The sequence below is a fragment of the Myotis yumanensis genome, unplaced genomic scaffold (genome assembly GCF_028538775.1).
Source record: "Myotis yumanensis isolate MYYU_CA2020_CCGP unplaced genomic scaffold, mMyoYum1.0.hap1 SCAF_1, whole genome shotgun sequence".
NCBI lineage: Eukaryota > Metazoa > Chordata > Mammalia > Chiroptera > Vespertilionidae > Myotis > Myotis yumanensis.
The window spans coordinates 15976648-15999547 of NW_027223752.1; the positions used below are offsets into that span (position 1 = coordinate 15976648).

At 40.9% G+C, this 22900-nt stretch overlaps 1 protein-coding gene across 1 annotated transcript in view; it reads right to left on the bottom strand.

The window, feature by feature from the left end:
* Positions 1-233: 233 nt before the first annotated feature.
* The window catches only part of LOC139010291 (golgin subfamily A member 5), a 32174-nt gene continuing 9507 nt past the window's right edge, over positions 234-22900 (bottom strand). The window contains exons 5-13 of the mRNA XM_070414546.1: positions 22605-22728; positions 20727-20930; positions 16021-16191; positions 12871-12999; positions 9698-9796; positions 7932-8157; positions 5839-5944; positions 2398-2461; positions 234-697 (exon numbers count right to left, since the gene is read on the bottom strand). Coding sequence (XP_070270647.1) covers positions 617-697; positions 2398-2461; positions 5839-5944; positions 7932-8157; positions 9698-9796; positions 12871-12999; positions 16021-16191; positions 20727-20930; positions 22605-22728 — 1204 coding nt within the window. The 3' untranslated portion in view covers positions 234-616. The remainder of the gene's footprint in view (positions 698-2397; positions 2462-5838; positions 5945-7931; positions 8158-9697; positions 9797-12870; positions 13000-16020; positions 16192-20726; positions 20931-22604; positions 22729-22900) is intronic.

Genomic DNA, 22900 nt, shown 5'->3' on the forward strand with positions numbered 1-22900 from the left:
TGCAGGTTATATCCCTGCCTGGTCCCCCTCCCTGAGGTTGGGATGCATGCAGGAGGCAACCAATCGATGCATCTCCCTCACATTGATGTTTCATTCTCCTCTCTCTCTGCCCCTCCCTTCCACTCTAAAAAAATAATGGAAAAAATATCCTCACTCTTTGGGTGAGGTATATCAAAAGGGGAAAAAAGTGTATTTGCAAAGTTAAGTAGAGGAAAATACAAAAGCAGACAGAATTATCAAAAAGAAAACCTTTTATTTATGTCACTAAATACAATTAGTTTCCCTGATTACAACCCATAATGAGTATCAGTAAAATACAGGCTGGTCTGTACAGAGGTGAACCACCCAGCATCTGTGCGTACATATATACATGGAACCACCAATCTCAGAAAAAGCGGAGCTGAGCTTGTTAAATTACCGACTGTTTTAGAAACTCTTACCATTTGAGGGAAATTAGAGGAAGATTTAGGTAGCAGAATATAATAACTTAAAAAGTTAAAAGCTTGTAGTGATAAAATAATCTTGGGCACCTTCCTCAGGAATTTGAAGCCATTGACCTGTTACAGATCCAAAGTCTGGAAAAAGACAACCAATCATTGTAACAACTGGGTTCAGTTCATTTGCCATGGGGTTGGTCATGGTGCATTTCCGGTGTGTAAGTCAACAAAACAATCATGACCCAGAGGTGAAGCAAAGCCTAAAGAAAGAAAAGGTAATTTGTGGATTAGTCAATGATCCCATCTTCACCACAGGCCCAGTGAGAGGTGCATGGAGGGCAGGAACCACATCTTGGTTGTCTGTGTGTTCCTGTCCAGCACTGTGTCTGTAACATTCCAGTGGCTCAGTGCGTGTTTATCGGGTAACTAATGAAGAAATAGATGTACAACCGATGGAGGGTGGTAGTTACAATTCCTGCATATTTCTCAGTCAAGAGGAGAAAAGTCCTCAACTCATTCATGATAAGCACATGGACCCCAAACAACCAGGTGATTAATGGCTGGAGAGCCATGAAGTGGCTGGGGAGGCTCTTTAAGAGCAGTTAGAGCTGGTGTTCTGAAAGAGGGCTTGGCCATGCTTTGGTGAAGAGGGGTGGGAAGACGTGCTCGACAGCAATGCTGTGCCAGGTTTCAGAAGTGATTTGGGGTCCAGCACAGGACCTCCACTGACAGTCCCACTAGCTCCCTCGTGGTCGGGGGACAACGGCGTGAGGCTCCATCGCTCAGGCATCACTGGCATGAAGCATCACGTCTCATGCTGACAGAGCACATGTTCTTCAAAATCTCCAACCGGAAATCAACCCAGATGTGGACACATTCTGAATCCTTTCTGAGGCCAATCTTTTTCCTCTCATTCTCTCCACCCCCACTTCTTAAAAACTTTTTTTTTTTTAAAGGAGTAACTCTTCCCTCTAGTGGATCAGAGAGAAATTTCTTTCTAAGGGTGCTTTTATTCCTTTTGAAGAAGAAAATGCCTGTTTTAATTCAACTCAACTACTTTTAGCATCCCCATTCAGAACAGCGAGTGAGTTTTTTAGGCTCACAGGACATGTGAAATGGCATGCCTGACTCTGGTAACCATTATTAGAGCTAAGAAATCTGAAAGAAAATAAATCAACCTTGAGACCATTTTAGAAAACAAAGCAAAACACATGAAAGCAACTTTACATCAAGATAAAAATAAAATTGTTTTGTATTGTATTTTTTATCATAAGAGGGGCTTAGCAATGGAGTTAACTGTTAAACTGCACCAAAGTTAATTTTATTGTAGGAAAAGTCTTTGAGCAATTTATATTTTAGACATAACAAATTGTTATTTTCACTTGCATTACTAAAAATGAATTCTCTTTCAAAACTGACTGCTAAACTTTCAGTCAAAAAGACCAGCAGCTGCCCGGCTGGTATAACTCAGTGGTTGAGCCTCAACCCATGAACCAGGAGGTCATGTTCAATTCCTGGTGAGGGCACATGCCTGGGTTGCAGGCTCGATCCCCAGTAGGGGGCATGCAGGAGGCAGCCAGTCATGATTTTCCCATCATTGATGTTTCTGTCACTCTCTCTCCCTCTCCCTTCCTCTCTCTCTGAAGTCAATAAAAACATATTTTATTTTTTAAATATATTTTATTGATTTTTTACAGAGAGGAAGGGAGAGGAATAGAGAGGTAGAAACATTGATCAGCTGCCTCCTGCACAACCCCTACTGGGGATGTGCCCACAACCAAGGTACATGCCCTTGACCGGAATCAAACCTGGGACCCTTCAGTCAGCAGGCCGACGCTCTATCCACTGAGCCAAACCAGTTAGGGCAATAAAAACATATTTTAAATAAAAAGACCAACAACTGAAAAAAACCTAGTTAAAAATCAAGTGCAGCATTGTTTTTTAAAACAAGTTCACTTACCATATATATAATTACAAAAACTCGTGCTATGGGGTATCTTCGGAGAAAAATTCCCAGACGGATACTGTGCAAACGGTAGTGGGGAGGAGAGAAGATAAAAGAAGAGAGTTAGACTAACAACAGATCTACCTGTGGTAATATCTAATAATGCATTTTGACACTTCACTCATTTATACTAGTTCTGTGGCCACCATAAAGATTTATTTATAGTAGATTAAATAATTATTTGAAATAATCATATAGAAATGCCATAGTGTAAACAAATACTTTTATCATTACTTGGGTTTAGCTTTTAAACAACTCGGTCCTTCTCTAAATCATTTTTTCTTTTAGGAACGAAGTAAGTTATAAAACACAAGGCAATTGTGAAAACAAGAATAGGAGAAAGTCTAGTTGGAATCAATCTGCAAATTACTAATCAAAAAGCTTTTGTATGGATACTATGCTTCCCAAAGACACAAAACTACAGAAAACCAAGTAAACACTTAAACAAATGAAGTGTGAGGAGCAATATGATGTCCAGACCTTACCACTCACACCTTTTTCCATTCCCCCTGTCAAGATGGACACGGGGACAAGCAAATACACCTTCTCTACCTTTCTGTTTCTCTGACTGCCACTAGCACAATGCCTTCCATACTGGCTCTCTAAAAATTATGTAGGCTGAATAATTGAAAGTTGAAACAGACGTGCATATTAATTTGGAGATGACTACGGCATCCTTGGTCCATGACTTTGGGAATCTTAGTAAATCCTCCTCCTTATATGTAACACCACAGCTATATTCTGATACATAAAGGTAAAAAAGATTGCTCTTTTATGCAATAACTCATTGAAACCGTGTTTAATTATAAGACAAAAGAGTTTAGTAGGATATTTAGACATGAACTTTATCAATGCTATATATAAACTGTTAAGACATTTTTCCCTTTAAAAGATAATAAAAGACAAATTATTAATCTTTTATTATTATACCACTTAACAGCGAAGTAAATTGTTATTTATGGTTAGCACATGTATGAAAATGGTAACGGGGGTGGTTTAGATTAAATTTGCAGGAGTCCCTGAGCATCAATGAATGTTTGGTGGTTTCTTCTAGCAAGTCTTTTGCTTCATTTATTTTGGTTGCTAAGTACAGAGATCCACCTTTATCTGGGTGATTCAAAATAATGATTCTCTGTGAGCTGTTCTAATCTCGGCCTTGCCAGCAGATGGGTTCACATCCAAAATAAGAATAGCTTCTCGCCGACTCGTTTTCTGTTCAAATCCTCCTTTATAGGATAGTAGGATGAAAGGCGAGGTGTGAAATCTTCTGTGATTACTTGTTCTACAGGTTTCCAGGCCTGAAGTACACAGTGACCTGTGTATGCAAAAGCTGCAATACCCAGTCCTACAGCATCAAGCTTCCGGCCATCCTTGGTCCATCTCCAAGCCCGCCCATGTGGTCAAGGGAGGTGAGTGCTCAGCATAACACCAGCATCGCCAGTGGGGGTGATGCTGCCAAGGACAGCTGTGGCACTGCGGCAGAGCGAGACCTAAAACCCTTTTCTGGCAATTATCTAAGACCTTTATTAACAGGTGCTTGCCATTTGTTGAATTTTTTTTTAAAAATCAAGTTGTACACTTTTATTACAAATTAAAAATGAGGTTTTTAAAAAATCTCAACTTGCCAGATATAAAATAATTTAAAAACCTCTAAAGGTGTATTAAGAAAAACTAGGCTTTTTTTTTTTTAACATGTTTGTCATTACCAAAAAAGAGACATCTTTAGGTAAAAATATTAAAATCCCCATGCTGCATAGCTGGTCAATGGGCAAAAAGCAAGAACTTAAGATCTTCAGCTCCAATCTTCCTTGTTGTTGTTAATCTCACATGAGGCTATTTTTTCCATTGCTTTTTCAGAGAGAGTGGGAGGTGTGTGTGTGTGTGTGTGTGTGTGTGTGTGTGTATAGAGAGAGAGAGAGAGAGAGAGAGAGAGAGAGAGAGAGAGAGAGAGAATATCAATGTGAGAGAGACACACATCGACTGGTTGCCTCCCGCATGTGCCCTCCAGGGACAGGGAGCAAACCCACATGTACCCTTGACTGGGAATCAAACCCAAGACCCTTGGGTGCACAGGCTGACGTTCTAACCACTTAGGAACACTGGCCAGGCATGGTCATTTAATATTGCTGGAATTTGATCTTCATTTCTTCTCGTTGGATGACTAAACCGGATAGTAGAGATGGTAAGCTGGCGTTTACTCAGCCCTGCTTTGCTCAGCTTTGGGAGATGAACTCTCAGCTGGCGGATCAGCTGCTTTAGTCTCAGTGCCATCTTGTGTTTAGGGTTGTCTAGGCATCTGCATACATTGCAACAGTACTGATGTCGAAGTAGCTGTTGACCTTGGGTCTGATAATCCTGCTGGCAATTGTGTGGAGGACCCTCTGACGTGGAGAGCATCTACAATGCTTATGGTCTGCTGCATATTTACTGCCTTGCACTGGAACTCCACAAGGGCCTGTAACATTTGCTGCCTCCACACCCTTTTCTCCTTTAACTCCATCAAACCCCATAGCCTTTCCTTCTCCTACACTGTGAGGGTACTTCCTGGGGTTCTCCTTCTTTATGGCAGTCTGGTGTACAAGCACATCTTCTTTGGTGTCATTTCTGTTGATTAAACCATATCCGTCTCTTACACCGAACCATTTTACTGCTCCCAAAATCTTCGTTGCAATGATTTTGTCCCTGCTGGCCGGTGCCCAGGATATGAGGCTACCTGGCTGGCACTCCCTGTGCCACTGGCTGTGGTGCCAGACTTGGTGTTGGCAGTGCTGAGGGTGGGGGTGGCAGGCCTCCCTGCTGATGGTTGGGGTGATGGTGACTGGGGCTGTCTGCAGCAGCTGCGGCGCCTCCTAGGGTGTGATGGTAACTAGGCCGGAGCGGTGGCAGTGCAGCTGCTCGGAGCTCTCTAGGGTCCTCTCTTCACTCCCGATAAACTCTAAAACATTTTCTATGTAAGGTGGATGTCTGCTAGTATAAAAAGTTTATTTATAAATATATACATAACATAAATTATGTATTATTTATGTAACATTAAAAACATATTACAATGAGTACTGTTCATTAGTAGCATCTTTTATTCTAATCACATGACAAATGAGATAAAGCATTCAAATGGATGCATTTACATGTAATAGAGACTTTCTCAATAAAATTTAATGAGTTTTTAAATAGAGCTTATTACAGAAAGAAATGGTCAGGATTAATCATCTTCAATAAGTAAAGGTACTGGCAGACCTCTTAAAGCAATTTCATGACACTGAAATCCCATGAAAGGAATAAGGTAAATGCCACTTAAATATCAGCTCTGTCTGATGGGACTCACAATGATGAAAACCACTAGAAAAGGTTATAAAAATATTTGATGGTCCATCACTCATCGTTACTGGCAGGACTTACCTAAATTGGTCAATTGAACTAGCAGCTTTGCGGACTCTTCCATACATTCCTGCCAGACTAGTTTCTGTGTCATTAAAAAGAACAGGAACGTTTCGCAGACGTGCCCCTGTTTAAAGAAGAAAATAATGAATGGAGGTACAGACAGCAAAATGAATTTTCTAACAAGATTACAGTGAATATACATTAAGTTACATGTGGAAGAAATTCTCAAGGCCAACTTTCTAAGTATTACATCCAGAGATAAAATCATAAAAAAAACAGGTAAATTTGATTATATGAAATGTTTGAACTTCCATATCCAAAAAATCAAAATGTAAAAACTAGAAAAATTATTTCTCTATGAAATTAGCAAAAATTAAAGTTTATAAATACCAAGTGTTGTCATAGTCAATATTAATGGACACAGCTCCTGTGCTAGTAAGAATGGCCTTTCTACAAAGCCGATGACTCCCACATCTCATCTCCAGCCCAGACCACTCCCAACTCGACTTGTCCAATCACCTGCTCCATTTCCATCTGGATGTCTAATAGTCATCCCAAACTGAGCATGCCAAGACCATGTACTGACTGCTCGCCCTGCTGCCAACCCACTCGTCCTGCAGTTCTCCCATCTCAGACATGAGAACTCCATCCTTCCACCTGCTCAGGCCTCCACCTTGACTCCTTTCTTCCTATCAAACGTCACAATCTGCCAGCAAATGCTGTCAGCTCACCTTTAACATAAATCCTCACAATCCCCACTCTGGTCTGAACCACCATCATTTCTCACATGGATTAATACAACAGCTCCTCCTGGTCCCCTGCCTCCGCTCTTAGTTCTTTGTAGTCTATTATGGACTTAGCAGCCAGAGGTATCTTGTTAAAATACAGGTTACATCAGCCACCCTTCTCAAGACCCTCCAGTGGCTTTCCCTTCCTTCAGAGAAGTCGTCCTACACGCTTAAACAGCCTCCTCCAAGTTCTCTGAATTCACCTTACACTCCGTTCCCCTCAATCCTGCTGCCCTGGCCTCCCTGCTGTTCCTGCAACATGCCAGCAACATTCCTGCCTCAGGGCCTTTGCACTGCTCTTCTCCCTCCCTGGAACACTCTTCCCGTGGATCTCCTCATCGTCTACTATCTTACCTGCTACCTTTTCAATGAGGTCTTCCTTGACCACCCTAAAGTACAATCCCTTCTCCACACTCAGCACCCGGTGTCTCCCTTCCTCGGCAGCACATACCACCATCTCACATTGTTCTTTACTGCCTGTGTCCTCCACCTGCATTCCTCTCCACACCACCAGAATGGAAGATCCGCAGGGCAGAGATTTGGGTCTCTTTTGTTGCCCAATGTCTAGGATAGTACCTGGGTACAAACTAGGCACTTAATAATTATTTGCTGATTTTGCCACTAAAAACCAAAAGCCTTCAAATGTGTACTATTGACCCAGCATTCCATTTCTAGTCATTTATCCCAAGAAAATAAGAGATGTACAGAAAATATTTTCCTCAGAACTGCTATATTAGTAACAAAAATGGCAACAATCTAAATTCCCAACCATAAGGAACTGATCAAACAAATTACAGTATTTACACAATAGATTCCTATAAAGCAATGTATAAGCTATATTATGAAACTTATTTATATGAAAAAAGTTAAAAATCAATAAAACAGGCTTCTTTTCTCCAAGTCCCATACTAGTGAGAGATATTAATCAGTTCACAGTCCAATTTACTAATGATCATATCAAACAGCACATGGCCCCATCTTCACATCAGGAGAAAAGTGGGTGCTTCGTTGGATAAAACCTCTTTCTTAATAAAAATGGTCTTTTTTTTAACTTAGCAAAATCGCGTTTGAATTAGCAACATTAGAAATCAAGGTAACAAAACGTTTTGTTTTTGTTTTTGAATCCTCACCTGAAGATATTTTTCATTGATTTTTAGGGAGAGCGGAAGAGAGAGGGAAAGACAGAGAGAAACATCAACGTGGGAGAAACACATCGACTGGTTGCCTCCCCAACGCACCCCAACCAGGGCCCAGGCCGGGGAGGAGCCTGCAATCAAGGTACGTGCCCTTGACTGGAATTGAACCGGCCGTTCTTTTTATTACCTTCGCCATTGTCAACTCCAGACATATTGATGGAAGACCCAGTGCTCCCAGCTCCAGTGGCCAATTTCATCTGCTGCTCGAGGCGCTCCAGCTGGAAGACCAGCGAGTTCTTCTCAGTGCTGAGGCTCTCCAGCATGGTCTGCTTCTGGATGAGAGTCTCTGTCAGCTGGTGGAGTCGACTCTCCAACTCGGACTGGCTGCTATTGCTTAGGGTTTTATTGGTAAGCTGAAAGGCAACAATTCATAAAAGTATTACATAAAACCGGTCACACAACACAGAAACCACACTGCCACATCCCCACAGGTGAACTGTGGTATTCACTGATTTCTCAAAACTCTGTAATGATTCTTTCATTGTCTACAGAAGCAATTTTCAAACTGTATTAGTGGGTCACAAAATCAACTTGTTGGTTCACAATCGACACGTTAAAAAGTAGAACAGAATGGGACGTATCAGAGAGTACAGCACATAGTATGTGAGAGTACTGTTTTGTGAAATTTCTGTATTAGTTTTGTACGTTGGAAGAACGGTAACATCATGGTCAAAAATATCTGAAAGCACTGATCCATGGGACATAGTTGAAACATTTTGACCTGAATAATAACGGTTGTACAAAGACCACTCGCTTCCAGTGGTTTTCATCCCTGCTCTGCGATTTCCTAGCTATCTGACTTGGACAAACTGCTATAGCTCTCTGAATCTGTTTCCTCCAGTGAGGACAAATGTGCTTGCTATCTGTCTCCTCATGTGTTAAGTGAGGACAGCAGTGCCTGTTGCATGTGGTATTTAGGGATATTAAATGAGAATTTCCTAGTAGGGTCTGGTGACGGTTGTTAGTAACTTCCTTCACTGCATCTTCTATTTGTTCTGTCACCATTTCCCTCCTCCACTCAGCTGTCCACATTTACCGCTTGGAAAATTCAGTCCCCTTCTCTTATCTAGGCTCTACCTGCCTTCAAAGCCTCTTCCTTGAAGCCTTTTCCAACCACCCTAGCCCGAGCTGACCTCAGCTTTCTTTTAGACTCCCATGAACTGCCTCAGCATTTATCAATCACTTTGGTAACACTGTTTAAAGGAGTCCATTACTTATTGAGTCAGTCGCCTGAAGAGAAGGGAGGAAAGGGCAATCTACAACTACAGAGTAAGCGGAAAGCATGATTTTGGCAGTTAATGATCAAGACTGGTAAACTTGGGTGCTAGGCACAGGCTGTTTTATGTATGTTTCACATTTTCAGAGTTACAACGAGGTCTTGCTGACTTCATGAAAGACCTATCAATTGCTAATAGAAAGATTTATCCCTGGATTTTTCTTAGGAAAGAGAAAACACATTTATGAAACTGGCAATCAGCATAATCCTCACTGAAGTTAGAAGGTATTGGGATAATTCACATCTCCCTGAGTGACTCTGGCTACAAGATCTATAATGAAAGTGTAATATGCTAATTAGACCAGACAGCCGAATGACCTTCTGGACGTCCTTCCGGACGAAGAAGGGGCTGTGAGGTCTGAGAGCAGCTGCCACAGCTGCGTGGGCAAAAATTTCGTGCATCGGGCCTCTAGTACTTTTATAAGAAGCAAGCCACAGAATACAGCAAGTGCAGACTCATAGATGAAAAGTCTGTATCAGGTTGAAAATAACATTGTACCACTGCAACAAGAAAACTCAGATGAAAGTATGGAAAAAGAAGATCTTACTGTATTCTTTGGAAAAAATGTGGCTTTACAATGAATGGTATCTTTGCCCAAGTTGTAAATGACACATACCTGATTCCTAAGTTTCTGAATTTCTTCTTCTCGATCTTTAATTCTGCTTTGCAATGTGTTCTTTGTTCGATAAAGATCTTCTTCTATGTAATGGAATTCCTACATAAATGAGGCACAAAATGAAAGTTAAAACAGCGTTCCTGCCCTAACTGGTTTGGCTCAGTGGATAGAGCATCGGCCTGCGGACTGAAGGGTCCCAGGTTCGATTCCGGTCAAGGGCATGTACCTTGGTTGCGGGCACATCCCCAGCAGGGGGTGAGCAGGAGGCAGCTGATTGATGTTTCTCTCTCATTGATGTTTCTAACTCTCTATCCCTCTCCCTTCCTCTCTGTAAAAAATCAATAAAAATATATTAAAAAAAACAAAAAACCCCACAAAAAACAGCGTTCCTTCCCTATTCCATCCCCAGAACCTAAAACAGTGCCTGACAGATAGTAGACATCAATATGGGCTGAGTATATACTGAATGAATAAATGAACAGATTTGGATGGGTCTGATGAAAAGTTATACTTCAGCATCATGTATCAATTTGTAGATTAATGTTTAAGCACAAGTCTTTACGTGGTCATATGTTTTAAATTTTTCTGGAACTGCTACTGGATCATCATATGATAAGTGTATGTCTAACTTAAAGGAAGAAAACCTGAAAATTGTTTTCCAAATACCTGTACCAGTTTGCATTCCCACAGCAATATGAGAGCGTGCCAGTTCTTCGCATCCTTCCCACACTTGGTGGTGTCAGTCTCTGTAAGTGTAGCTAATCTAGCTGGGTATGTGGTGCTATCTCATTGAGGTTTCACTTTGCATTTCCCTAATGACTAATGATGTTGAGCAGCTTATTCATGTGCTTATTTGTATCAGGCAATATCTTGTACCTTTTTTATTAATAAAAGAGAGAAAGAAACAAAGAAATACCTCTGGGTTCACTATCAACTGCATTAAACCACTGCTAGTCTGTACAGTAAATACGATCATTCAGAGTCAAGTCGAATTTAAGAACAAAGCACATCCAGGAAAGAAAGAGTAATTAGTTGGCTAAGTACCTTCAAAAGCATTATGTAGCATAGGGAATATAGCCAATTATATTGTTAGTAACTTTGCATGGTGACAGATGGTAACACCCTGGGTGGGGGGTCATTTTGCAATGTATATAAATATCGAATCACTATAATGTACACCTAAAACTAATGGTATATTGTATGACAATTTAAAAAAGCATTATGCTTCACTGTGCTGGGAGCTTCATATAGCTCCTTCAGTAAAAGGAGCTGTATGAAGACAGACATGTGAGATGGACTAAGCTGCCAGAGATACTTTAGACATTTAGTTCAATTTGCTCATTTCACAGACTGTAAAAACTGAGATAGTGAAAAAAAAAAAAAAGAGAAAATGGCCCTAGCTGGTTTGGCTCAGTGGATAGAGCGTCAGACTGTAGACTAAAGGGTCCTGAGTTCGATTCCTGTCAAGGGCACATGCCCGGGTTGTGGGCTCGATCCCCTGTAGGGGGTGAGAGCAGAAGGGAGCCAATCAGTGATTCTTTCTCATCATTGACGTTTCCATCTCTCTCTTCCTCTCTCTTCCTCTCTGAAATCAATAAAAATGTATTTTTTTAAAAAAGAGAGAAAATGAGGAAGGTAATTAGGATAGAAGAATAATTTACAGGTACGCCTTATTTCTGAAGCTCCAGGCTAGCACGAAATTTAAGGTTGAAATTATCTAAACTGATAAAGAGCACTACAGGACATTTAATCTAGATGTTAAGTACTTCACATCTAGAACATCTGATTACTAAGTAAACAGCCATAGCTACATTCAGCTCCACTTTCTTCTACTCACCTCCCTCATTTTATAGAAGGGCACTGGAAAAGAATGTGGTTGAAACCATGTGCCATAATAAAATGAAAGTTATCTCACTAACCACCAAGAATATAAAATTTTTGCCTTTAAATATATATTAGATCATTAAATAGATTAAAGTGCAATTTCTGAAAGGACAGCTAATCTTGTAATTAAATTAATATAGCCCATGATGTACTCTACAGGCTGCTACTCAGTGAGTTTTTCTCTTAATATGCAAAAAACAGATTTAAGTGCTATTTTCATAATAAAAACAAGTATTTCTCTGAGAATTGAACCAGTTTCAGAAAGAATAAATCCTAATGAAAAAAAATCCTGCCAGGCCAGAATGGCTCAGTTGATTGAGTGCCGTCCTGTGCTCCGAAAGGTTGCCAGTTCAATTCCCAGTCAGGGTACAAACCTGGGCTGCGGTTTTGATCCCCAATTGGGGCACGTACAGAGGACAACCAATCAATGTTTCTCTTTCACATTGATGCTTCTCTCTCTCTCTGTCTCTCTCTGTTCCTCTCTTCTTCTCTCTAAGCATGTCCTCACATGATGATTTAAAAAAAAAATCTTTAAAGGACATAAATATGCAAAGCTGGAATAGTTTTATCTTCTATAAAATAAACAGGATAGTGATTTTATTGTGAGAAATGAAATAAGAAAATGTAAATTAAGTGCCTATAACAATGTCACTGCTTAGTAAATTATAGATGTTATTAATATTAGATAGAGAATCTTATTCTGAAAATGTGGCTATAAACATGTTTAACTGTGTTAATATGAAAACTACTATAGAAGTATATTAAAGTAAAATATACTTGGGGAGCAGACAACTGCTAACTGAACAATGAAATAGAATCTTAACCATGATTTGTAAGTATAATCTGTATAAGCACTTTTTCTCAATCAGAAAAAGTAATCTAATATGGTATTAATGTTATATCTCTATGAACAGATTTGGATGGGTCTGATGAAATATAAAAATCAACTGATGTTTTTAAGTTTTCTTTATGTATACACTCTGACAAACAAATATTAAAAAAATACAGAGTAGTAGAAAAAGAACTCTAGGACAGGAATCCTGGATTCTATTCTATTCTGTAATTAGTTGTGTAAAATTAAGCAAGTCCCATAACCATTTTGAGCCTCTATTTTTCAGCTGTTAAAACAAACAATTAAAGAGCGTGGGACAGTGGTGGCAGCCAGGCCTGTCTACCACTAGTTCTCTAAGCACATCCCCTAAGAATGTCAGGAAGCTGCTTCACTGGGATGTGTCCTCGTGTGACAGCTGGGAGACAGTCTTCTCCAATAATCAATCTAAAATCCTTACCTGCTTCTGTCGGTCCAATTCTGCCTCAAGTTCTTGTTTAGATGCTTTATGCCCAGCTATTTGGTCTTGCAGATCTTGCAACTGTTCTCTTGTTGATTCTGCTTCACTGACCTGTTGAGCCTCCATATCCTAAAAAGATGAATCTTACATGTGAAAGTAATCAATAACTAACTGTTCAGTTCAATATGTACTGAGCAATCGTCACGCACCATGAACTGGAGTCAGCAGGCACGGGAGGGACAAAGATGAAAGACATGGTCTCAGCCTAAAAGGAGCATATAAACTGACGCTTCAGTATATAATACTAGAGGCCCGGTACACGGAATTGGTCCGGGGGAGGGGGGGGTGTCCCAATGCCCAGCCTGCACCCTCTCCAATCTGGGACTCCTTGGGGGATGTCCGACTGCCAACATCCCTCTCACAATCCGGGACCACTGGCTCCTAACCACCTGCCTGCCAGCCTGATCGCCCAACCGCTCCCCTACCAGCCTGATTGACGTCTAACTGCTCCCCTGCCGTCCCGATAGCCCACAACTGCCCTCCCATGCCAGCCTGATCGCCCACAACTTCCCTTCCTTGCCAGCCCAATCACCTCCAACTGCCCTCCCCTGCCAGCCTGATGGCTCCTAACTGCCCTCCCCTGCTAGCCTGATGGCCCCCAACTGCCCTCCCCTGCTGCGACCTGCCTCCTCCGCCAGGACCGGCCTCCTCCGCGCTGCGCGGAGCCACGGGACCTCCAGGCCTCACTGCGCGGAGTGGCCGCGGAGTGGCCGCCATGCCCCACCTCCGCTGTGCATGTTGCCATCTTGTGGTGGCCATCTTGTGATGACGTTGCGCACGAGGGCGCAAGGACCACCTAGGCTTTTATTAATATAAATGGCAAATGGTGAGAGCAATGAACAGGATAGCATAGCTGCCATGGCACATAAACCATTTGGTTTAAGAAGTACGAGAAGATGGGGGGTGGCGGTAGCCAGGGAGAGGTCAATGGGGGGAAAAGGAGACCTATGTAATACTATATATAATACTTTAAACAATAAAGAATTAAAAAAATAAAAGAAGTACGAGAAGACAGTGCCCCACTGGGAGATTTATATCTGTATTCAAAAGCTAGCAGTTTCAAAAAGAACTGAACTGCCTGGCCGGCGTGGCTCAGTGGTTGAGCATTTGAAATCAATAAAAAATATAATAATAAAAAAAAGAACACATGTTCTGGAATCAGACTAGGGATCACATCCTGACTCTACTACTTTACAAGTCATGGAAAGTTACTTTCCTTCTTCATACCTATATTTCTTCAAACTGTCAAATGAAACTATATTATTTCCCTTACAGGGTTATGATAAGGAATAAATGAAAGGAGATATATCTATATCTATACCTATATCTATATCTATCTATATCTATATCTATATCTATGTCTATATCTATATCTATATCAAGCTTAGTGGCTTAGTGCAGTGCCTATCATGGAAGTGCTCAGTAAATGATAGCTATTGTAATTATTAACCATTCTCCCATTTTGCTAGACCTAATACTATAATCTTTATTACAGACTTGATAAACTTCTTGAAAAAGGGTAGGAAAATGGGTTAATGTCATCAATGAGGTTGGGGTAAAGATATTCTTTTTTTTTTTTTTTTAAATATATTTTATTGATTTTTTACAGAGAGGAAGAGAGAGGGATAGAGAGTTAGAAACATCAAGGAGAGAGAAACATCGATCAGCTGCCTTCTGCACACCCCCTACTGGGGATGTGCCCGCAGCCAAGGTACATGCCTTTGACCGGAATCGAACCCGGGACCCTTCAGTCTGCAGGCCGACGCTCTATCCACTGAGCCAAACCAGTCAGGGCAGGATATTCATTTTTATTAATTCAGAGAGGAAGGGAGGGAGACAGAAACATCAATGATGAGAGAGAATCTTTGCTCCCCTACTGGGGAGCAAGCCTGAGACCCAGGAATGTGCCCTTATGAGGAATTGAACGGTGACCTCCTGCTTCATGAGTTGATGCTCAACCACTGAGAGCCACACGTGCTGGGGAAGGATGTGATATTAAATAAACAAATCGTATTTTCCACAATTCTACCCAAAAGACATGTATGAAGAAGGCAAGGTATGAATAAAATTAACATCTACTTAATTTCTAAGTTCATGGGACTAAAATTGTTTGGAATTGAAAATTATTTACAGGGAAAAAAAAAATCCTACTTTAAAGACTACAAGGACAGAAGTCTTTACCGGCTCTTCTAGTTGGCCAATAAGAAAAAAAAATCCAGAAATAATAGCAGTTACTACTTACCGAGAGCCTTTTACACATATCCTTATTCTCAAAATAACCTTTATCTGCATTTTACAAATGAGAAAACTCAGGCTCAGTGAGATAAACTGCCTTGTGCAAGGTAACACGTCGATTAAGGGCCCAGGATGAGATCTATCTCCAGATCTGACATTCAGGCCTATGCTCTAGACGAGCTAGACTATTCTCACAACTTCCCCACTTTCCTTTGTGGTTTATGTATGTCTTACAAATCAATAATTCTGAGTTAATGCATGGATGAATAGCTTTTGTGAATTTTTTTTAAAGGAGGCTTGCTACCTTGTACTTTATCTTCTCTCATCCTCAGAGACTCCTCCTATATTTATGTCAAAGACCCTATGTTTAAATTAATGGCTCAGTTTACTCTTAAATATAGTAATTATAAATAAACTATAAGATTATGCATGAAACTATAATTAAAAGACAACCCCTGGTCCCATTTTAATATCAGAAAACATCCCAGTTATACAGATAAGCCAAAATCTAATTTGTATTTAACTGTTAGAATGTAAGATGCAGAAGTATGAAGATTCTGTCTGGTTCCTTGTTACAACTCCAAGCCTAGAAGATGCCTGGCACATGGCAGACACTTGGTAAGCGTTTGTTGGATTAACGAATCTCGTTACCTACATTTATTATTGCCATAACTTGAAGTCAATCAATGCACAAAAAACCTATTGCTTTAGGTTCACTTCTATATGGTGACTATTATTCCAGAAGTTCCACATGTTATTTCACCAATACCCTTCCCCTAAAATACAGAATCCAGCACCTCTATTAACAGCTGGGGGTAAATGGCTGTCTCTGAAGTGAACTGTAAGGAATCTTACCTGTAACTCAGATCTCAACTGATGTATCTGACCCATCAGTTTCTGTATTTCTTCCCTTTGCATCTCCTTTTCATGCCGAAGATCTTCTAGCTCCATGCTATTAGCAGTATTGCTGTCCAGGCCTTCAAAACCAGATCCTTCCTTTAAGCTGCTAATTAATTTTTCTTTCGACTATTACATTAAAAAAAGAAATATTTTAAAACAAAGCAGAGATTAGCTTGTATATTGAATATCGCCTATCATACACCAACTAAACCACTACGGAAATATTCCAGTGATAGCCTTCATCGAAGAAATTAATGGAGGAAATCCACTGGAATAAAAATACAACAGAGCCTTGCTATACAATGTCCTTGGACTTTAGTCCCCAGAACCATGTTACTGAAATTCATTAAGATTTTTCTCATTCTTCCTCACCCTTATTTTTCCTATCACAATCCACTCAACAGATACTTATGGAGCACCTATGATGGGCTTGGCATTGTGCTAAGTGTCCTGTGTAATAAAGATAGTGTCTCTCACTTCGGATAGTACCCTCTGCCTTATAAACTAAAGGGGAGGTTACAAGTATCCAGTAGAGGGCAATAAATGCAAGCAGAGGAGGGATATGGTAAGATCACTCTAGAGTTCCAAGGAGGGGAAACCACTTCTGGGGAAGAGAAGACTTGACTTGAAAGATAGCTGTTATTATTGGTCCTGAAAATCGGCTAGGATTTTAACAGGTGGAGAGAAAACAGAGCGCAAAGCATAAAACTGCAAAAGCATGAAGGCCTTTAAGAACATTTCATTGAGATGCACACAGAAAGTATGTTAGGACCCATTTGTGGGGGTTTCAGATACCAGACTAAATGTTTGAATTTTATTTGGTAGGCTAAACCAAATGACCAGAAAGTAGACAGGGAAATGTTACGATGAGAGATGCATTTTAGGAGGCTTAATTTGGTGGTGGCATAAAGCAGGTGTTCACAAACTCTGGTCAGAGTGGCCCATTTCTATATGTATAGCCTGTAAGCTAAGAATGGTTTTTACATTTTCAAAGTATTATAAAAGTTACAAACAGCCCAGCTGGCATAGCTCAGTGTTGAGCGTCAACCTATGAACCAGGGCACATGCCTGGGTTGTGGGCTCGATCCCCACAGTGGGGCATGCAGGAGGCAGCCGACCAATGAGGCTCTCTCATCATTGATGTTTCTATTTCTCTCCCCCTCTCCCTTCCTCTCTGAAATCATTAAAAACATTTTAAATAGATAAATGATAAAAACAAAGAATATATGATAGATGCCACACATAGCCCACAAGTCTGCAATATGTACTATTTTTCTCCCTTACAGAAAAAGTGTGCGGACTCCTGGTATAAAGGATGCAGTGGAAAAAGAGATTTGATATGGGAAGACCAGTTCAAACACTGCTATAATTGTAGGCCAATAGTAAGACCATCAGCTCTTTCACCTTAAATATAAGTATATGAAAGCCACTCTCCATCAAAAACTGTTGCTTTTTATGTGGTATAATTATGGGTGACTTCTTCAAAATTTTCTGTAGTTTTCAAATTATCTATAATAAATAAATACACACACACACATACACACACACACACACACACACACACACACACACTAGAGGCCTGATGTACGACATTCGTGCACTCGGGGGAGAGGGGTCCCTCAGCCCGGCCTGTGCCCTTTAGTAGTCCAGGAGCCCTTGGGGGATGTCCAACTGACGGCTTAGGCCCACTCCCCATGGGGAATGGGCCTAAGCCAGCCGCGGGCCGGATCCGGCCTGTTTGAAATGAATAAAACTAAAAAAAAAAAAGACCGTACCCTTTTATGTAATGATGTTTACTTTGAATTTATATTAGTTCACACAAACACTCCATCCATGCTTTTGTTCCGGCCCTCCGGTCCAGTTTAAGAACCCATTGTGGCCCTCGAGTCAAATGGCCTAAGCCATCAGTCAGACATCCTTAGTGTTGCCATGGAGGCGGGAGAGGCTCCCCCTACCGCCACTGACACTGTGCTTGCCAGGCCAGCCATCTGCCCAGCTTGTGGCTGAGCGGCGCTCCCCCTGTGGGAGCACACTGACCACCAGTGGGCAGCTCCTGCATTGAGCCTCTGCCCACTGTTGGTCAGTGCACGTCACAGTGACAGGTCATTCTGCCATTTGGTCAATTTGCATATTACCCTTTTATTATATAGGAGATATATATTTCCCCACAGGGTTAATGCCCAGAGCCTCTGCTGAGCTTCAGGCCTGTATTTCTGATTGCCTTCTTGAAATTTTCACCTCAATTTCACATCAATTTTTTTTTAAATACTGCCATTTTATTATTATTATTTTTTTAATACTCACCAAGGATATTTTTCCATTGATTTTTAGAGAGTGAGAGAGGAAAAGACAGAGAGAAGTATCAATGTGAGAGAAACATGGATTGGCTGCCTCCTGCATGCCCTCTACTGGGGACTAAGTCCACAACCTGGGCATGTGACCTGACCAGGAATCGAACCATGACCTCGTGGTTCATGGGTCAATGCTCAACCACTGCACAACACCAGCCAGGCTTTATCTCCTATCTCTTAATCTCTAATACCTTATGCACCAGCAATAGGGAACTAGCTGTGGTTCATTAAATATCTCATGTTCCCCAGGGCCCCTTGCTGTGTCACAGGCTGCTCTATCTGAAATCTCTTCCCTACCACAAGTCTTGCTACTCATCCTTCAAGTTCCTCCTCACTCCCGGGCAGATTTTAAGGGCTTATTGCATCAATAACTCCATCATATCAATTACTGCAGTGTCTTTCCACTAAACTGAACAATCTTTTAAGAAAGAGGACACATCTGTGGTAGGTGCTTTGTATCTCAGCCTAGGGAATAGTTAGGGGTTCAATAAGTACGTTTTAAATGAATTAATAAATTAGAATGATATAACAAAAATAATTAGAAAGAAGAGTTTGAAGGAGACTGACATGATATTTCATGAACATGGAATCAAAAAGGTGCTTGTAACCAATAAGAGGTGGGGGATAAAGGAAAAGATGGAGTCAAAATGAGACTGCACTTGCAAGCTCTATTGCCTAGGAAGATGGCAATACTTATCGAAATAGGAGAATGAAGGAGAAGCAGGTTTGAAGGTTGGAATGTCGCATGGCAGATTTTTGGAAACTGGGGTAGAAAAGTTAGGTTGGACACATGCTGAAGTCACATTGAGGCAGAAGCAGAGTGAGTATATGATAATGCAAAGTAAGAAAGAATAACAAAAGGGGGCTTAAGAATTTGAGAGAACGCTTCCTCTTTGGAGGCTGGGAAGAAGGCCCAACAGAGACAGAAACATCAGTAAGAGAGAGAAAAGAGAGGTAAGGCAGTGCAGGTCACATTAGAAGGCAAGAGTATCAAGAAGGTAGGAGGGTTAACATTATCAAATGCTCTACCAAAACCAAAGCGGGTGGAAATTAAGAAAAGGGCAGAAAATATACATTTAGGTCAGTAAAAACTTTTGAGAAGACAATTTCAGAAAACTAGTGAGGACAGAAACTACATGGGGAAGTTGAAGTTAATAATTCTAACATGAAAAACAGCATATCCTATATAATAAAAGGCTAATATGCAAATCGAGCAAATAGAACAATGACCGGTCACTATGACATGCACTGACCACCAGGGGGCAGACGCTCAATGCAGGAGCTACCTCCTTGTAGTCAATGCACTCACACAGGGGGAGCGCCACTTAGTCAGAATTCAGGCTCATGGCTGCCGAGTACAGCGGCAGGAGCCTCTCCTGCCTCTGCAGCAGTGCTAAGGATATCTGATTGCCGGCTTAGGCCCATTTCCCATGGGGAGCAGGCCTAAGCCAGCAGTCGGACATTCCCTGAGGGCTCCCAGACTGCGAGTGGGTGCAGGCTGGGCTGAGGGACCACCCCCCTGCCCCCGAGTGCACAAATTTTGTGCACCAGGCCTCTAGTATACAATAATTCTAAGTCTGTCATTGAAAGAAAGGAGAACAGGGAAATGGATCAAAGTGGCCCAAAAGCCAAAAGGATTATTTTTTCATTCTTCTTCCACTAAGAAAGCATGTGTTCTTGAATAAACTGAGCCAGAAAGGCAGCAGCAGAAAGGCAGAGCGACAGGACAGACTTGTGGAGAAAGGGCTTAAATATGGTGGGAGGAGATGAAGTGAATGCTCAGGCGGAAAAATTATCCTAGAAAAAATAAAATGAAAGGACATGTTTTCCCTCTGACATGAGAGGAAAAGGAAAGAGAAATTGAAAACTATACTAGTTGACTACAGTCTTTTTTAGTAAAGAAGGTAAAGTCACCTTAGATCTAAGGAAGGGGAACAAATGTAGATGAGGCAATTCTGAGAGTTAGAAGAGGCCTAGACCAGTTGTTCTAAAAAATTCAACAGAGGATTAACAAGGAAGAATAAAGTGGCTGTTTAACAACAAACATTAATATTCTCACAGTGATTATTAAGGTGTCAGGTTGAAGACCTGAACTAGGTAGTGGCAGCATGAATTTAAATAAAAAAGTGGTACGAATAAGAGACATTTCTTCCTTTTTATAATATTTCTAAGGAGAGTACTTAGAAATATTGTTCATGTTTAGCCAACCTAGCTAATCACAAACAAATCATCTCAGACGTATAGTCTCAAAGTGTCTCCCAGTTAATGGGCATAAAACTTAACATTCAAACGTGTACATTTCATGCTTACTTGAAGTATCCGTGCAGCTTTTTGCTTGTAGTCAATTAATTCCTGCTTACAGGACTCCAAGTTGGACTTATTCATCTTGACTTGCTGCTGTAGCTCATCAACTTTCTTCTTCTCATCTGAATACTTTCTTTCTGCCAGAGTAACTGCTTCTGCCAAATTCTGACGTTCCACTTCCATTTTATTCAGGCGTGCAGCAAACTCACTCTGAAAAATTTTTATATCATCCTTACAACATTCTGCTTTGAGATATATTTTACAACCATCCATTCAGATATCTTATGGGAATTAGTAGCTCAGCCTGATAACATAACAGGTAGGTAAAAAAACAACAACACTCTTCAGCCCAGCCAGGATGGCTCATTAGAGTGTTGACCTGTGAACCCAGAGATCACGGTTTGATTCCCAGTCAGGGCACATGCCTGGGTTGCGGGCTCGATCCCCAGTGTGGGGTGTACAGAAGGCAGCCAATCAATGATTCTCTCTCATCATTGATGTTTCTGTCTCTTTCTCCCTTTCCCTTCCTCTCTGAAATCAATAAAAATATGTTTTTAAAAAAAACACACACACAAAAACACTCTTCATTTGTTAGAAACTGTGTTCCCAAACACAGCAATGTATCAAAATAATTAGGGAGTTTGTTAGAAATACAGCCATCCAAGGTCTCCCCAGGTTTACTGAATTGGAATTTCTAAGACTGGGCTTGGAAATCTGTTTTTTGAGAATTTCCCAGGTGAATCTGGTCATTTGGATACCAGATCTGATCTGATATTAGCTAATCAATGAAGAATGGGGTTTACAGAAAACTAGAAAGTCTATTAGAAAACAAATGGAAGCCCCAGCTGGTTTGGCTCAGTAGATAAACTAGCATCAGCCTGCAGACTGAAGGGTCCTGGGTTCAGTTCTGGTCAAGGGCACATGCCTGGGTTGTGGGCTCAATCCCCAGGAGGGGGCATGCAGGAGGCAGCCGATCAATGATTCTCTCTCATCATTGATGTTTCTATCTCTCTCCCCACAATACCATGTGGCTCTCGAGCCACAGTTTGCCAACCACTGGGACCAATGGACCCTGGCTGCCCATTAGCTATATCTGTGAATCCGTAAGACCAAAATACCAACACCTATGCCCTACCTCATACAATGGGACCACTCTCGGGGAGTGGACACTGGGCATCAGAAAGTAGTAAGAGCTACTCAGGTGATTCTAATATGTACAGGATTGATAATCACTGAACTAGATGCAAAAATTAATTTAAGAGTAAAACTCTAAACATTATGTACAATTTTGTCTTAAAATAAATGAATCAGATTAAACTGGAATCACTAAAGGCTTAAACACAAAGAATAAACCAGATGCTCCGAGTCGGCTTCTAATCAAATAATGGTAATGTTGGTTGCAAACCACATTAAATGAAAAGATGTCTACCTCTAGTGAACAGTAGCTATTTTAGGCACTCTCCCTCTCGGGAGCAAGCCAGTGCCCTTCCCGTCCCCCTCTTCTTCCCCACAGAGGTGTAAGGGCAGGCGCAGTACCTTTGCCTTTCTCTCTCCTAAGCTCCAAGGGCCCTTCTTTCTGCCTCTGTAACTTGTTTCTTAAGCCCACATAGCCCAGCTACCTCTGTAATTTTCTAAATAAACTTTTTCTTATAATTTGATAAACAAATCTGTTTTAATTGTATGTCAATATATAAAATTAAATAAATTTAGCAAGGTTCAAGCTAAATTTTCAAATACAAGGTTCAAACTAAATTTTCAAATACTTGGTTTCTGTTACAGAAACAGAATTTTCTGAAATACACTGCAGAATTTTATTAAAGAGCAAATGTGCTGGGAAACAGCATAAGGTCAAATAACAAAAGAACTCTGTTGTTCTTTTCTAACCTGCATTTGCTTATAGTTCTCCTGCTCTCTCTTCAGAGTGGCATCCGCTTCATGCAGTCTCTCCTGAAGGGTTTGCAGAGCTTGATTCTGCAGGCTACTGCCTTCGCTGTGATCCTGTGTTATTCTAAACGAAAATACATCACTTGAAATAACTCATTTCCACGGGGTACAAGTGACAAGGTAGAATAATTTTTAGTGTGTTGGCTTGTTAGCACAAAAAGGGTGGTTTGATTGAAACATGCTTAAAGAAATCTTTTCCTTCTAATGCAGCGGTTCTCAACCTGTGGGTCACGACC